The sequence below is a fragment of the Tenrec ecaudatus genome, chromosome 16, assembly GCF_050624435.1.
Source record: "Tenrec ecaudatus isolate mTenEca1 chromosome 16, mTenEca1.hap1, whole genome shotgun sequence".
Classification (NCBI taxonomy): domain Eukaryota; kingdom Metazoa; phylum Chordata; class Mammalia; order Afrosoricida; family Tenrecidae; genus Tenrec; species Tenrec ecaudatus.
In genome coordinates this window covers 99695725-99712386 of record NC_134545.1, presented here as the reverse complement: position 1 = coordinate 99712386, position 16662 = coordinate 99695725, and the positions used below count along the sequence as shown (strand labels likewise).

The 16662-nt window shown below is 47.7% G+C and overlaps 1 protein-coding gene across 1 annotated transcript in view; it reads left to right on the top strand.

The window, feature by feature from the left end:
• The window catches only part of GFRA1 (GDNF family receptor alpha 1), a 248526-nt gene that overhangs the window by 160417 nt on the left and 71447 nt on the right, over window positions 1–16662 (top strand). The window contains exon 4 of the mRNA XM_075534439.1: window positions 13328–13664. Within this exon, the coding sequence (XP_075390554.1) occupies window positions 13328–13664 (337 nt within the window). The remainder of the gene's footprint in view (window positions 1–13327; window positions 13665–16662) is intronic.

Here is a 16662-nt window from a genome sequence, read left to right as displayed (position 1 = left end):
GACTATTACTAAATTGAAATCCAATTATGCTTTTACGATTTTGCTGAAAAAATATTCCGCTGCTTTGCTTGAGTCCTTCTGGTGGATCATTTCCTTTTTGCATCCGCGTTTGCACACGCCACCATCCATTCTCCCGACAAATCTGATCCCTGTTATCTCGGGAGCAATCTTTCACTAGAGAAAATACAAAAATGTCTTAGATCATAATTGTGCCTCTCCATACACGAAGAAGGGAAAGACGGAGATGGGAGACTTTGCACAGTATCTTTTTAAGGGGAGGCATGCGCATGTTAGAAACCACTAAATTGTGCCATCTTAATACACTGAGAGGCACTCAGCTCAAACATGTGCCTGAGTGCGTGGCAAGACAAACTTGGTTCGGTTTTCAGTAATTGGCACTGGAACTGTAATAAAGCAGTTGTTTGCAAAGAGATGGGCTCAGAATTTTCCCTGCACTCCTGCAGTGTGGATTTAAATGCTAAGTTAAATATTTATGAACCTAGGATTTTTATAATTGATCATTGTATGATTTATACAGAGTAATTATAATTAGATTGAAAGAGATTTTAAAAAGCCAGTTTCCTGGTAGCCAGGGCCATTAAATAGCACAGAACTGCCAAACAAAAATGAGGTGGGAACTCAGCCACCGACTTCTGAGCGCCTGTCCCCACACCCGATGTGCAATGAGGGCTACCACCTCATCAGACATCTCACCTGGCTGCCCAGAGGAGCCCTGGCCACTACATCACCTGCCACCATTTTTCATGCCTTTGTTTCAACCCCAGTTGCACATAAACAAGTTAAAAAAAAAACCTTCAGAGATCCTATGTCTAACAAAAGGAGAAGGTGGAGGAGGTTGGAAAGGTTAATTAAAAATGTAATGATCCCATTTGCTGAGACAGCACTATTAATCATCCTGCCCCCACAGCCGTGGGTCTTGCTCACCTCTGAGAGGAGTCCTCGACTATTGAAGGTATAGGGTGCCCCCCGACAAGTGGGTGCATTAAGGAAATAGAAGCTGTCACGGTGAGGCTCGGTCATGGCTTGTGGTTAGTGCCAGATGGAAGAAATGTTTCCAGATTCGCGGGTATTCAAAATGGTTCTGTGGCTGGGATCCCACAGGACCCTTGGGTCTGGCTTGAAGCAGAACACAGGTGTATAAGGTCCGGCAAAAAATAAAATCAAAGGACTAGAAGGAGAAATTCACCATTGTTTAATTCAGTCTATCTGAAACCATGTCCAAATGATACAACGGATCCCAGGAGCCAACATGTGCCTTTAAAATGTAACTCTTAGCACCTCAGCTGGCCAAGGCTGAGCTCTGGAAGGATCGATGACAGGGGTCGCAACCTTGCATGATCAGATCTGCCATCTGATCCTGCTGGGCCTCAGAGAGTCCAGACTGTACGTGGGAGCGGTCAGCAGTCTGCGCTGTTCCTGCGAAGCTCTTGGAGCCTTTGGCCCCTTTTTTATTGGCTGGGTTAAGGCGCTGGAGGGAGTCGCTTAGAAGAACAGTAGTTATGTGAACGTGGTAATTAATCAAGTCCGAAGGAAGGAGGAAACAAGCTGTGAATTCAATTCTGCAGCCCTGCAAAGGTGGGGGGGGGGGGCGCACAGAGATACCCGGAAATGAGCAAGCGTTTGTAAACAGGATTCTCACTGTGTCCTGTGATCTGTCTGCTGAATCCATCACATCTCGCGCAGGCCGTGCAGATTTAAATGTATTTATTGTTTTATGCCCTCCTCTCATAATCTGTGGAAGCGGTTTTCTACCTGCGTGCCTCGCTGCTATGTCCTGAATCATGGTGACTCGTGGGCTGGCCCCGGCCTTTGCCATTTTCTAAGTGTAAACACTGCGGGGCTGCTAGTCACAGTGATGGCCTCTTTGACTGGGGACAGTGTGAGGCTTGTCCTGGGGACAAAGAGGGTTCCTGGCTGCGGAGGAACTTAAATTATAAAAGCTCCTCCCAGTGCATCCGTCATCCCTGACACCTGTACAGTGGGGCCTGAGGAAAAAATGGAGGTGGATTTGGGACTGAAAACCGAGGGTCCGTTTCCATGTGTTCTGCTTACAGACTCAGAGTGGAAATCGCTGGTACATATGTGAGGCTAAGTCTAAAAGGATTGCTACGCCCAAAATGAAACAAAGCCCCCTCAACCTCACTACCCGCGAGTCAGGCCTGCCTCACAGTGATCCGCAGGACAGACAGACTGCTCCTGCGGTTTCCAAGTCTGTAGATCTTCACAAGAGCAGAGAGTCTCACCTTTCTCCTGAAGTGCAGCTGCTGGTTTCGAACCACCTGGTGGTTCGCCACCCAATGCTTATCCACCACGAAACCATTGCTACGGAGGTTTTGGTTCCTAAAGACTCACGCTTATGCCAATCAAAGACGTACGTACGTAAGCATGTTTCTGCAGTCAGTGGATGGCTTCAGATGCATTCTCTCGGTCACATGGAGGACTTAAAAAAATGCATGAAAATTCTGTTACCTTTTAATTCCAGTTTCCCACCAACTATTTCAAGCCCGCGCATACACTTGTCTTAGCCTCATTAGGATGACTTCACAGAAAAAGGCCCGGTCTCCGAAAATATACAAGTCTTCTGTGGGGCCCATTCAATTCCAGGGAGAGAGGTCAGCTCAGATGGTTAGGGTGACTGTTTTTTATTATTGTTGTTGTTGTTGTTATTTCAAAAGTGTAATCTAGATAGGCTTTCTCAAAGGGCACCGACCAGTCTTGGGGGCTTAGTATGGAGAATTCCTGAGAAACGTGGGAAGCGGCATTGGATCAGGGCAAGAGAGGCACCCTGAGGATTTGCTCATTCAGTCATGATAGCAAGGGCTGTCCTAGGAGAATTTCGTCGGGCAAGCATACTCCATCTTGCCCCTGCAAACTTCTTTTTGTTCCCCAAACTCAAATAACACCACAAATGAACAGGACTTTCAGTCCTGCAAGGAGGCCCACGCCGCCATTGTGATACGCTGCTCGAGAGTTCTCTCAGTCCGGCGGGTTGTTGTTAAAGGCTGTCACACCAGTTCCTACTCATCCAGCCCAACGGGACCACACAGGGTCCAGCCCCGTGGTCTCCTCACATGCCTTCGTCTGTGCGAGCCCACTGTTGCAGCCATCGTGTCACACTGGCTTCTTGATGGCTTTCGCCCTGGTGCCTTAGGAAGCATGCTGGCTTTTTCCAGGGACTGGTCTCTCCCGAAGAGCCGTTCTGCTCAGGGGCTGCATGTTAGGCTGCTTAGCACAAGCTTCGAAGTTTGACTTCCAGCCCCTCCTACGGAGAAAGACGAGGCTTTCTACTCTCAAAAGAATTACAGTCTCACAGGCAAGGGGTGTGAACAGCCCTCTTATCAGACACAGAGCCTTGTAAAGTCTATGATGGAAAATGTAGTTAGGTTATAATGCAATATCTTATCATTCAATCTCCTTTTCACCCATTTTAAAGTTGTTTCGGTTTTTGTTTTTTTTTTAAAGTGAAGGGCAAATCCACGTGGATTAAGGCCCTGGTGAGTCCCCTCTGACCATAGACCGGGATGTGAATTGCTTGCTGCCAATGCAGAGTGCATTGAAAGTGGATTATGGCCAATGGAGTTAGGTTAAAATTTAATACCTTATCACTTGATCTCCCTTCTGACCCCTTTTAAACTTGTTGTAGTTTTTAATATTTTCTACTTTCTTTACAATTAAGGTTTTCCCTGTTTTACTTTGTTATTGTAGGTAGGGTTTTTAGAAAATATTTCTCTGCATGTGAAATCCAGGATAGGTAAATCTACAGAGTAACCGGATTAATGGTTTCTTGGGGGTAAGGCAGGGGAGGTTGGTGGGCGGTGGGGAAGTGGAGAGCTAATAACAATGAGTACAAGAAAGAAGAAAATGTTATAAAATTGGTTGGGACGATGATTGTACAACCAGTCTTAATATGATTGAACCATTACATTGTGTGATACGTGAATTATATGCCAATAAAACTGTTTTAAAAGATTTAAAGTCTCAAAAATTCCCAAGGGCAGTTCTCTGTCCTGTGGGGTTTCTGGGACTCAGCACTGACCCCACGGCAATGAGTTGGGGTCTTCTGATAACACGTACAAAGTACGTGAGACTCAAAACCTCACCATCTCTTCTCAAGAGTGTCCTGGCCGTACTCCTAAGACAAATGTGTTTATTTTTTTCTGGCAGCCCATGTGTTTTTCAATACTTTCCACCATAACCATATTTCACATATATCAATTCTTCTTTGGTCTTCCTTATTCAGTGTCCAACTTTCTCAGGAATGTGAGACTATTGAAGATACCATGCCCCTCAATTTTCAAAGTGACAGCCTGGTCCTTCAACCCTTGAAGGAGGTCTTGTACAGCAAATTTATCCAAAGCAAGATGTCTCTTGATTTCATCATGGCTGATTCCATGAGCATTGATTTTTGGACCCAAGCAAAATGAGATCCTTGACAACGTCAATCTTTCCTTTGTCCATCATGATGTGTATCGGGCCCGTTGTAAGGCCTTTCTTGTCTTTAACTGGAGTTGTGATCCATGCGGATGGCTGCAGTCCTTGATCTTCATCAGCATGTGCTTCAAGTCCGCCTTGCTTTCAGCCAGCAAGATTGTGCCATCTGTTAGGAAGCCTTCCTCCAGCCCCGATGCTGTGTTCTCCTTCATGAACTGCAGGCTCTTGGATGCTTGCTTGGCTCAGCACACATCTTGAATAAGTACGGTGGAAAGATACAACCCAGACCCCAGTAAGGGTGAGAGATATAGAAACAGCCTTCTGAAGGAGGTAGACATTAAGTTGTGTGTGTGTGTGTGTGTGTGTGTGTGTGTCAAGAAACAATATTTTGCTTCACAGTTTGCTATTTTTGTTTCATAAGGGTTTCTGTCACTTGTGACTATACTTTTTGACTCCTGTTTTTTGGAATAGCAGAGGGGATAGAGGCTCTGGCTGGGGCTATACGGTCTGTTTCCTAATCATCCGATTCATCCTAAATGCTTGAGAGTAGCACCGGAAAGGCAAACTACACTCTGGCCACTGAGCCAAGGATCCTCGGGCAGTGGTTCTCAACCTTCCTAACGCCGCGCGACCTTTTAATGGTTCCTCATGTTGTGGTGACTCCCAATCATAAGATTATTTTTGTTGTTACTTCATCACTGTCATTTTGTTACTGTTATAAACTGGGCAACCCCTGGTGTGAAAGGGTCGTTCAAACCCCCAAAGGGGTCGCAACCCACAAGTTGAGAAACACTGTCCTAAGGCTTAGCTCAGTATGTTCTTTCACAAATAGAGCAACTGAGGTCCCACAGGGAAAAATTAGTGTAGACTAAGACACTCAGATAATTGGCCCAAATGTAAGTCCATAACCCTCAGGACTCCTATTTCATTGCCTCTCGGATAGCTGACTCTCTTGATTCCATGTTCTGGGGTCTGGACCGGGGGCTATGGCAGTTCTGACTCCCGTGCCCAAGAACAACAGAAAACAAGTTACAGTCAGCTGCGATCATAGCGAGAGGCTTAGAATGAGGATGGAGGAAACAACCAGTAACCCGCAAAGTAACGACATGTTTATGTCCAACTTTGAAGCAAAATGCTGGTTCAATGGCATTCTCCATAAAATACTGTGGATGCTAAAGAGGATCTAATGATGCTGGAGAGGAGCTAATGATGCTGGAGAGGCTATCCCAGCCAGTGGACACACACCCTCTTCCAAGAAACCAGGATGTCTAGTCAACAGCCTTCATTCTGAGAATACTCCCCATTCAGACCGCCTCCCAGACGTTCTACCAAGTTAATGAATGAATAACAGCAGATGGAGGGAGAGATTAGAGGTGGCGAGGAGGGGTGGAAAGCAGCGTTTCAATGCTGAGCTCTAAAATGAGCTGTGGAGAGGAGAGCACTCGGAGTTATGGGAAAGCTGTTCCGCTCGCTGTCTTCCCACGCAGGCTGGAAGGTGCTCATACCCAGATCATAAAACAGAGAGGCACCTCCGGCTTCTCGGCACAGTGTGTGGCTTTTGGAGAATTGGGTGGGACACAAGTTGTGTAAATGAATCATGCTCCCCTCCTCTTCAGGTCACCAAGGTAGCATGTGTGTATTCACGCAGGTCCTGGGAGAGCTATTTAATAGAGGTGCAGGATCAACCTTCCTCCCGGGTGAAAAATCATCTCTAATGGACACATTCTTGTCTTGCATTCAGTTGCAGCAGAATCCTCAACACTGGAGTATAAGGGTTATTTTCCAAATCCTGGGGTGCATAATTGGTGTGGGAAGCTTATTTTGATACAAGGAAGGAAGGGTCCACAGAGATGAGGGAAACCCTCAAGGAGCTGAATTGACACAATCACCCCAAGAGTGGGTGCAAGCCCATTAAAGACTATGAAAAGGGTGTGTAGCTGGGAAATATTACATTCTATGATACACCAGATCACTGTGAGTCAGAGACAACCAGATGACAACGAACCGAACCACAGTGACGCGAGTAAAGGGAAAACATTTACATGAACCCACAGCCCTACCACTTAGCGGTTTCTTCTACTCGTGTTTGCAGGTAATTGCTTTATCATGTAATCTGCCCCCCCCCCGCGCGCCTTCCAGGGAGCCCCGGTGGTAGAGTGGGTGAAGGGTTGGCTCTAACCACAAGGTCGGCAGTTAGAAACCACCAACCTCTCCGAGGGAGAAAGATAAGGCTTTGAGCTTCCCGTTCGTGAATAATTAAAGACTTGGAAACCCACAGGGGTAGTTCTACTCTGTCCTCTAGGGTCACTGTGAGTCAGGATCGATTCTGTGGCAGTGAGCTTGATTCATCCCTCTGTCCATCTTTTCATCTACAGTTGTTTATGTATACCACAAATCATTACTGGCATAACCCTACTTCCCCCAGATATTTCAGAATAAATATAATCAGCCAGCAGTTCTTCACAGTTTGAGGTAAGATTTATATATGCACAAGCTCTGGTGTGCAAATCTCTGAATTTCGACATGCACTCTTTAGACCTCTGGGGGTGTCGTGGTGAAGAGTTGGGCTGCTAGCTGCCAGTGCAGCAGTTTGAAACCACCAGCTGCTCCTCGGGAGAAAGATGGGGCTTTCTACTCCTGTAAAGAGTTACGGAAACTCACAGGGGCAGTTCTTCCCTGTCCTAGCGGGTCGTTATGAGTTGGCAATCAACTCAGTGGCAGTGAGCGTGGTTGGGGAGTCTACACCCATGCAACCAGCGCTCCTTCAGGATAGAGAACAGTAGTTTGAGAATGATGAGGGCGGCGAATGTATAAGGATGCTCTACTCAATTGATGTATGTATGGATTCTGATAAGAGTTGTATGAGCCCCAATAAAATTATTTTTTTAAAAAAAGATAGAAAACAGTACAATCATTCCGGAAGGTCTCTCTTGCCCTTTCCAACCAGTTCCCACCTCGTGTGCTCTAGAAGCGACTACTCCCTCCTTCTCTCACGGTAATTTAATTTTGCCCAATCTAGAATTTCTTTTATAGGAATTATAAAGTATGTGCTGTTTGGTCTAAGGCAAGTTTCCACCAGCTGAGTTTGGCGTTTTGTAAATTTGCCCGTGCTGTCATGTATGACAGTAGCCATTTTGATGGACGAGTAGATTTCATTGTGTCATAGACCCCAGTGGGCTTAATCTTTAGTCTACTGATGGATACAAGGACATTTTTCAGTTTGGGGTATTATCTTTATACTGTTATGACAGTCTTACACACATCTTTTTGTGAATATGTGTACTAATTTCTCTTGGGTAAATATCAAGTAATAGAATCTCTGAGCCCTAGATTAGGCATTTGTTTAATTGTATATACAACAAAAAGAAAGAAAACCCAATTTTTTCCAAACTGGGTAGGCCATTTCCCATTCCCACCAACCTCTCTGACAGCATTTAAGGTTGTCGGTCTTTCATTTTAACCATCGTGCTGAGTGTCTCGTGACAACTTATTGTGGTTTTAATTTCAGGCCCCCTTCAAACTAATGAGGGTAAGCATTTTCCTTAAGTTTTTGGCTATTTGCTTATCTTTCTTTGTGAAGTGTTCCAAATATTTGGCCCATTCTAAATTGGGCTGTTTTCTTTTAATGACTGCACTTCAGGCATTTAAAATATATATTCTAGGTGCCAGTTGTTTGTTTTATGAAAATATATGTCCCCAAAGCTGTAGATTGACTTCATCTTTCTTAATAGTGCCATGTCAGGAGCCGAAGGTTTTGTTTTTTAGGAAATCTAACTTATCTTTTTTTTAAAATTTAATGTTTTTTCCCTTTTTTATCTTGTAAAAGAAGCCTTCACCTCCTCCCATGTCATAAAGATATCATTGTGTTTTCTTTTACAGCCTTCATGATTTTAGTTTTTATGTTTAAGCCCATAATCCATCTTGCATTCATTTTTGTGTATGGTGTGAAATCAAGGTTGAAATGTTTTTTCCCATTTTGAGATTCATTTATTATAATGCCCGTTGTACTTTCCTTCCTCCATTGGATTGCTTTAGAACTTTTGTCGAAAATAGAATGATTTGTGTGGGTAATTTCCGAGTTCTATCTTCTGTTCCGTTTTACAGTTTATCTCTGCTATACCACGATGGCTTAATAATTTTAGCTTTGTAATAAATCTTGTAGTCAGATTAAGTCCCTCAACTTTTTAGTTTATTTTGAAATTGCTTTGGGTTCTTTGTGTTTCCACATCCATGTTAATTTTGAAATAGTTTATGATTTGGGAATAACTAACATGTTAACAATATCGAGTCTTCCAGTCCATGAACATGGTATATATCCTTATTTAATTAGGTCTTTAATTTTTCTCATCCACGGTTTGTAGTTCAAGTGGAGAAAATTTGTCTGTATCTTTTGTTAAGTTCATTCCTAAGTGTTTTCTCTCCTTCTCTTGTTGCTGTTGTAAATAGAATTGTGCTTTAAAATGGTGTTTTCTGACTTATTTTGCTGCTAAACCATGCTCATTGACATCAAGTTAATTGCTGCTAGCTTACAAAAATGCAAGCATGAGATCTTTGTGTCTTCTGCCTGTATCTTTGACTTTGCTAAATTTATATAGTGTTTGTAGCAGTTCTTTTGTGGAGCCGTAGGATTTTTACTGCAAACAGACCAGGTCTTGCTTTCCTTCCAATTGTTTTTCTGTTGATTTCTTTCCATTGTTTTCATTGGAATGGCTAAGACCTCTAATACATTGTTGACTTTTACTGGTATAGATGGGAATCATGCCTTTCAGCAAGCAAGGTTGTGCTTCCTGCATATCGCAGGTTGTTAGCAAGCCTTCCTGCAATCCTAATGCCAAATTCCTCTTCTTGGATTATCTGTTTAGCACACACATGGAGGGGATCCGGCCCTGATGCACGCCTATGTAGGCCTTCAAGTTTCACATTCTCTTCCCATTTGGTACCAAGCTTTTCCTTTAAAACGTTCTTTCTCTCTTTCTTTTTATTCTTATTTTGTAATTAAAAGATCATTTTATTGGAGAGGTCTTACAGTTTTTATAACAATCCATACATCAGTCGTATCAAGCATATTCGTATATATGTTGCCATCATTAATTTCTAAACATTTACTTTCAACTTCCTCTTTTCCCCCAACCCCCCTCATGACCCCTTGATAAATTATAAATTATTGTTATTTTCATATCTTACACTAACCGCTGTCTCCCTTCCCCCACAATTTCTGTCGTCTCCCTGGAGGGAAGGGGGTGTGGTTATGTGTCCATCCTTGTGATCGGTTCCCCCTTCCTTCTCCTTTCTTTTTATTACAGTACCAAGGACAGCCTAATTAGTAGCGTGTGTGGATTTAACGACCTTACCAAAGAAACTACCATCGTTCTATCCACGAAAGCATGCCCTAGGCCAGTTGATGTATGGCTTGCCTACTGTATGCTCTGCTTACAGAGGCAAGAATGTTCCTGAGCATCCTGTGTTGACTCTTATCCTGATTATGATGTGGCTTGAAATTCACAAGCCTGAAATCTCTAAGCTCATAAGCTCGTGTCCTCTGCTTTTACACAACGATAAAGACAACATGCGCACGAATTAAGTATGAGCAAAACTCGGGGGAGGGGGGTGAAATGCAAGTTAATAGCATTAACACACGGGATGGGATTGCTTTGCTGAAATGGACTTGATGCCTCCACTCTGAATGTGGCCCTCATGGTTCAGCATGGGTTCTTTTGAGTCGTATTGGCAGGCTTACACGAGCTAATATTACTGGGCGGCGTGTGATGGCTTAATTCTTCTGCCAGTTTCCCCCCCTTTGAACTGGCATGAGCTGTTTGCCCGTAGATCACTGTCTAAATCATGTAAGATGTAAGCCCACCCCTGTGCCTCTGTTCTTTCTGTCTAGTCAGAGATCAGAGAGGACCAGTCGACACCACTGACCATGTAAATGCAGGGAGTGAGGCTGTGTTTGTTGGGCAATATTTAGCCGTAAGGTGCAAAGCCAGGTCATCCAGAATCTGATCGCATTCATTTAGGTTAGTATCCAAAACACGACGTGTAACTGAGAAGTCTCCTGGAGAACCCTAGACAGAAGGCAGACCACCTCCCCAGGACGCAACAGCAGCGACATGCAGCCTCGCAGAGATGGGAAAGCTAGCGTGTTGTCAAGGCTTGGCAGTCCTGGTCACCATGCTTGGTCTCCTAAGGCCACCATAGCAAAGTGTCACCAGCCAGACAGCTTTTAAGAACAGAATTTCTGTTTGTTCAGAGTTTCGGGAGCTGGAAGACTGAATTCAGGCCCTCAGGTTGGCCTCTCCCCTCTGTCTCAACTAGAAGGGAAGACCTTGTTCCTCGTTAGCCTCTCAAAGCAGTGGCCTTTGTTGATGTCCCTTGGTTTTTGGATCTCTGCCTGTCTCCTCTCTGCCCTTGTCTTTCAAAGACCCACCTTACTCCAGCAGGACTTGGTTAGTTTAACTGATATCATTTACAAAGGGAAAAACCCCAGCTACTTTCCCAAGCAAGGTCCTGTTCACTGGTACAAGAGCTAGGGCCTCAAGAGATCATTAGGAGCGGGGGGAGGTAGGGGGGCTACGTGGGGACACAATTCAGTCCATCACAGCACATGGGCACACATGGTGACTCCCCCGCCCCTTGTGTCCTAAGGGCCTCGCAGCGCGGAGCTGGTGGAACCAGCCAAGGAAGTTGTGCTTGGAGAGAGTGCGATGGGAGGAGCGCCAGGTGCACAGGGGAAACGAGCAGGGATGCCTGTGCAGCTGCGGGCTTCCTGAGAAGGGCTTGGTTGTCTCATTGATTGCCTTCCACGTTCTGTGCTTTGGACTCAGATGGCATGGAGGAAACATGAGCCCGGGCCGTGGTAAAATGCCAAACGTGGTGCCAAGGAATACAGTGATTTTGTCATTTCAGATGTTTGCATACTGGGTTTTCTTAAAGCGAGGCACATACTTCAGTCAAACGCAGAGCCTTCCTCCTCCCCCGAAACCCTTGATGTGCCGCTGCACACCCTACTTGAAATACCCTGTCCTAATCATCTGCCCGCCTCTCTTCTCTTGTGAGGAGGGCAGATGTGAGTCAGGGAGGGTAGGCCTCCCACCCTCACCCCTCTGGGTCAGAATGGGGCTGTGCTCCATGGGGGTTTCCGTGGTTGGCAGTGGACTGCCAGGCTTTTCTTCCAAGGCACTTCAGGGTGGAATCAAGCTTCCAGCCGTTCACTTAGAGGCAGAGCATGAGAACTCTGTGCGCTCCACAGAGAGGTCCAATCTCCAGTCTCTGGGTATTTCCCACTTGCCATCTTGGCCTCCTTCTACTGCGGGCAGAGACGCCGATGAAGGGGGTTGTCACCGAATCCATGGAGGGGCTGAGGCGTGAGCAGGAACATGCTGGGGTGGCAAGACCCACACAGTGTGTGTGGCTTGCCTGTGGTCTCCTGCAGGTAACTACGGACTGGAATTGTTCACCTCACCTGGGCTGCTGGAGACCCTGACACGGGAAGTCTTCTTGAGTTTCCCTTCCGGGTCCATCAATCAAGGGGGTGGGACTTACCATTCTTTTTCCCAGTCGTCTTTCTACTTGGCATTGGGCTTGCCCTTGACCCAGAGAAACAAACAAGCAACAAACAAACAAACAAAAATCCCCTATTGCACGAAGTCACGTCCCGTATAGGTGGTACAACGTCAGACCTCTGAGAGAGGTTTCTGGGCTCTCCTCTTCACTGTGGCGTTTTGCTAGGCATCTTATCCTAGTGTGCCGTGGGGTGGGTTTGAACCACCCACCCTTAGATTAGCAGCTGAGGGTTAGCCGTTGGCACTACGCTGGGACCCGCTGCCCTGCCCAGCCTAATCAAACATCCAGGGGGCCTGGCCTCCACCGTGACTCCTCTGCAGACCGCTTGGCAGGAAAGCATGGCTCACACAGCCTCTGGGATGTTTGGAACTCCGAGGAGCTGGGCCGAAGGCAGCATGTGTGCTGTGAGCCTGAAAGCTTGTGAATTGGGAGCTCTGTGACCCAGAATGCTAGCTGCCTGCACTAATCTGAAACGCTGCACTTACTGAGCCTGTGTTCTGTATGCGGCGAGATCCTTGGCCTTTGAAGTTCGAGCATTTTTGAATGTCATGTGCTCTGGTTTCCTTCCAATGGCCTGGGAGCTCCAACTTAAACACAGCTTCCTTTTGGTTGCCTCTTCCTGTTTGGGAGAGCCTGGCATAATATTTTGTCTTCTGGGCTCCAATAACCATGTAATTACTCTGTAATCATATAGTAATTAGCATGTACTATATGCATTTATTACATAATTATATTCCTGGAGGGCTGCGTGGCAATTATGCTTGCATTCAGCGTATCACTTTCTATATGCTGTATAATGAACAAGTATATAATTTGTTGCTGTTTTCTGTTATCCTAATTTCAGTTTACACACCAGGAGCTGGAAGCGTAGTCTCCCGCCCCAGTGTCTGCACGTGGTCGGACAGGTGCCTGCTCCTTGGCCCCACTCAAACCAAAAACCACACTCCCTGCCACAGAGTCTGTGCCAACTCCTAGCGACCTTAGAGGGCAGGGTAGCCCTGCCCCTGTGGGTATCTGAGACTGTCACTCTCTGTGGGAGTAGAAAGCCTGCCTTTCTCCCGCAGAGTAGTCAGTGGGTTTGAACTGCAGATGATTCCGATCACAGCCCTCCATGCCAAAGAATGCCAGCTGCTCGTGCCAGGCCCTGCCCACCCCCTTCCACACACTGTACTCCTCATGCTGCCTCCTTGACCAAGAATGCCCGCCGCTGTCAGTTTCGGGTAGCTCAGAGCGCCCAGCGTCTCCAGCTGAGTGGCAGGCCCTTGGGCTTGGAGCCAGGCTGACGATGGCTCCGCTTTCTCTCCTTTCACAGTGGAGCACATTTCCAAGGGGAACAACTGCCTGGACGCAGCCAAGGCCTGCAACCTGGATGACACCTGCAAGAAGTACAGGTCGGCCTACATCACCCCGTGTACCAGCAGCATGTCCAATGAAGTCTGTAACCGCCGCAAGTGCCACAAGGCCCTGCGGCAGTTCTTCGACAAGGTCCCGGCCAAGCACAGCTACGGGATGCTCTTCTGCTCCTGCCGGGACATCGCCTGCACCGAGCGCCGGCGGCAGACCATCGTCCCCGTCTGCTCCTACGAGGAGAGGGAGAAGCCCAACTGCCTGAGCTTGCAGGACACCTGCAAGACGAATTACATCTGCAGGTAAGCCCGCGCCCCGCGAGTGGTAGGTGATTGATGAGGGGGCGGCCAGGACAGCCCCGGGGCTGCTGCACTTACCACATGGCCCTTGTTCGTCCTGGATTTCTGTCCAGGTCGAGGAGAGAGGGGGAGGGACGTTGACTGTAAGGGATTGGTAACAATTGACCTCTGCTCCTGGCATGAGCTCTTCGTTCAGGCTCTTGGGTCAAAGAAGCACCTGGACCTTTAACACAGAGTGTGTGTCCTGAGCGGTGAAGACATGTGGTCATGTAGGACTGCGTTTAGTGAGCACGGGGGTGGGGGTGAGGGGACACTTGTGATGGAAGGCGCATGCTCACGCTGCAAACCCAAGAAGCTCCGGGGCCTACAGTCAGGGGGCACTGACTAGGGAGGCTGGAGAACCACAACAGCGGCGGGTGGGGGTCTAGGGGGCGGAATTGTGTCCAACTCTGACAAGGGGAATTCTTAGAACGCCTGGTTCTGCTCTGAGGCCCAGTCACCATCTGCCCAGTTAGGCAGAGCTAGCACGTCTCCCTCAGCCATTCTTCCAGATAATTCTGTCTCGTCAGAAATTCTGCTGAGCCTTGACTGTACTTTTGGTATGCCCACTTGCTCTTCCTTTGGGACCATCTATTGATTTATTTAATGGTTGGTGTAGTCTGTGACCCAATCTCAGGGTAAAAGTAAGTTGAGCCACATAGGATGCTGTGAAATTGAAGACAGGTTCCTCCTTTCACTCTGCTCCCACTGGTCCCAGCCCCCAGGGGCACAGTCCTGTCTGATGTGGACCTTCCGGGACTCGGGTTGGCAGGTAGTTACTGAGGTGGCAGGTAGCTTTTGGTAAGCAGAGAGGTGCCCTCTCTGGAGGCTGAGGATGCTTGGGGATTGGGGGGTGTCCCCCCCTTCAGAAAACAGGCTGGGGTCCTGAGCTAGCGATTCGATGGGACACCTGGAACAGTGGTTCTCAACCTCCCTAATGCCCCGACCCTTTAGTACAGTTTCTCATGTTGTGATGACCCCACAACCATAAATTTTCATTGCTATGGGTCGCAACCCACAGGTTGAGAACCGCTGACCTAGGCCAAGGCCTGTGCTCTGTCCCCAGGTTGGAAGCCTGAGAAAGGTGGACAAGCGAAGGCAGGTGTGGGTATGCGCTTGTTTCCCCAGAGTCTCACAATCTCTCAAGAGCAAAGGGCAGGAGAGCGGAGTTTCTGGTTCATGTAAATTTTATTCCAGTAGAGTGGGATCCTGTTCTTTCCTTTAATCACCAAAGAGAACTCATCCTCCACAGTTAGCTGGATCTCCCTGGAACGCTGATGATTTTCCGGGGCTAACGCATCCCCACTTTTGCTTCTTTTGAAGTTGGAAGCAGGGGGTGCTGCTGTTGGAGGAACAACGTGTATGATCAAGCGAGATGGGAAAGGAACTGGGTCTTGGCAGAAACCAGATGTTTCACTGTGACCCTCTCGGCTAGGGCCTGGGGCCAGGAGTGGCTGTGCTAGAAGGTGCAGAGGAAAAGGCAGGGCCTCCTCTGAGCTGGTGGTCTGGGGCAGCGAGTCAGCCAGTCCATCTACAAGTCTCAGGAACTAGGTCCCTACTGAAGATGGAATGATACGGCTGTGGAGCTGGACCTGGGGAGGAGGGCCAGGAATTTCTCTGAGGTGTAAGCAGGTGCGGGCCAGAAAGTCGTGAGCTGTCCTCAGATGACTCCAGAATCTGAAGCCCCTTCTTCAGGGAGAAGGGCTACTTCTTTCTTGGAAAGCACTGGGGGATTTCAGGGGGCTTATTGGCTTAAGACAGGGCCCTCCCCCACCCCCACTCCCCATCTGTCATCTACTCACTGATGGTCCAAGTCAGGAGGCCTGGGCTTTGGGACCTGTCGGGGGATGGGAAACTCTAAGAGAAGAAATGGAGCCATGGATAACCACTCTATCCCTCGAACAATGGCTGGGAGGGGGAGAGCCCCTGCAGGTGGAATCTTCTCCTCTCCTCCCAGCTCTCTTCCCTGAGGAGGCCCAGAGCAGGCGTGTGTCCTCCCCAGACAGGCTGCAAGGCCATGCTGAGCAGGTGGCTTAGATCACTTAGCATGCTCTTCGAAAAACAGAATCCTTTGAGGGGCGATGTGAACTGTTTCAATCGGATTGTTTTTGTGCTAAGCTAAAAGGAAAGGAAAACAAATCTGTCTGGGAAGAAGTAAGACCAGCGTGCTCCTTAGGCGCAACGATGGCGAGACTTCGCCCTACCTACTTTGGACATGTTATAGCAGGAAGCCAGTTCCGGGGAAGGAAGATCCTGCTGAGTAAAGCAGAGGGGCAGCGCCCAAGAGGAAGACCCTCCACGAGATGGACTGACCCAGTGGCTGCAACAATGGGCTCAGACCTAAGAACCATTGTAAGGATGACGCCGGACCCGGCAGTCTCTTGTCCTCTTGTACACAGGGTGGAGGCGAGTTGGAGCCAACTTGTTGACATCTAACAACAACATGGCGATAAATAGGTGGGCGTTCGGGACACATTGGGAGCTTGCAGATGACAGGTGGTTTGGATGCCGTCTGGGGACCCAGGTGGACCTTGTAAGAGGGGCAGGTTTCACAAACTGTGTGAAGACATCTCCAAAAACTCAACGTCGACTCAGCTGGTGGGGGCAGCAAGACAGACTGGGTCTCTTACTGTGTTTTTTCTGGTGGCTCCAAGGCAGGCTTGGCTGGAAGGTAGGGGTGTCTGTCTCACGGCCGCGTTTCTGAGCCTGGTGGCACGCAGGTTATTTGAGAATAAAACTCTTGGCCACCTCATAGGGCAGGAGCAAACTACCCCTGTGGGTCTCAGAGACTATAACTCTGTACGGGAGCAGAAAGCCTCCTCTTTCTCCTGAAGAGCAGCCAGTGGTCACCAGCCCCATGTCTCACCATTCTGCCACCAGGACGCCTTCTGGTTTGAAAGTTTGTGCTAAGTGTGATTGGCGGGTTTTCTGTGCTATTTCAGCTGTGTCCTGGGAAGACGAG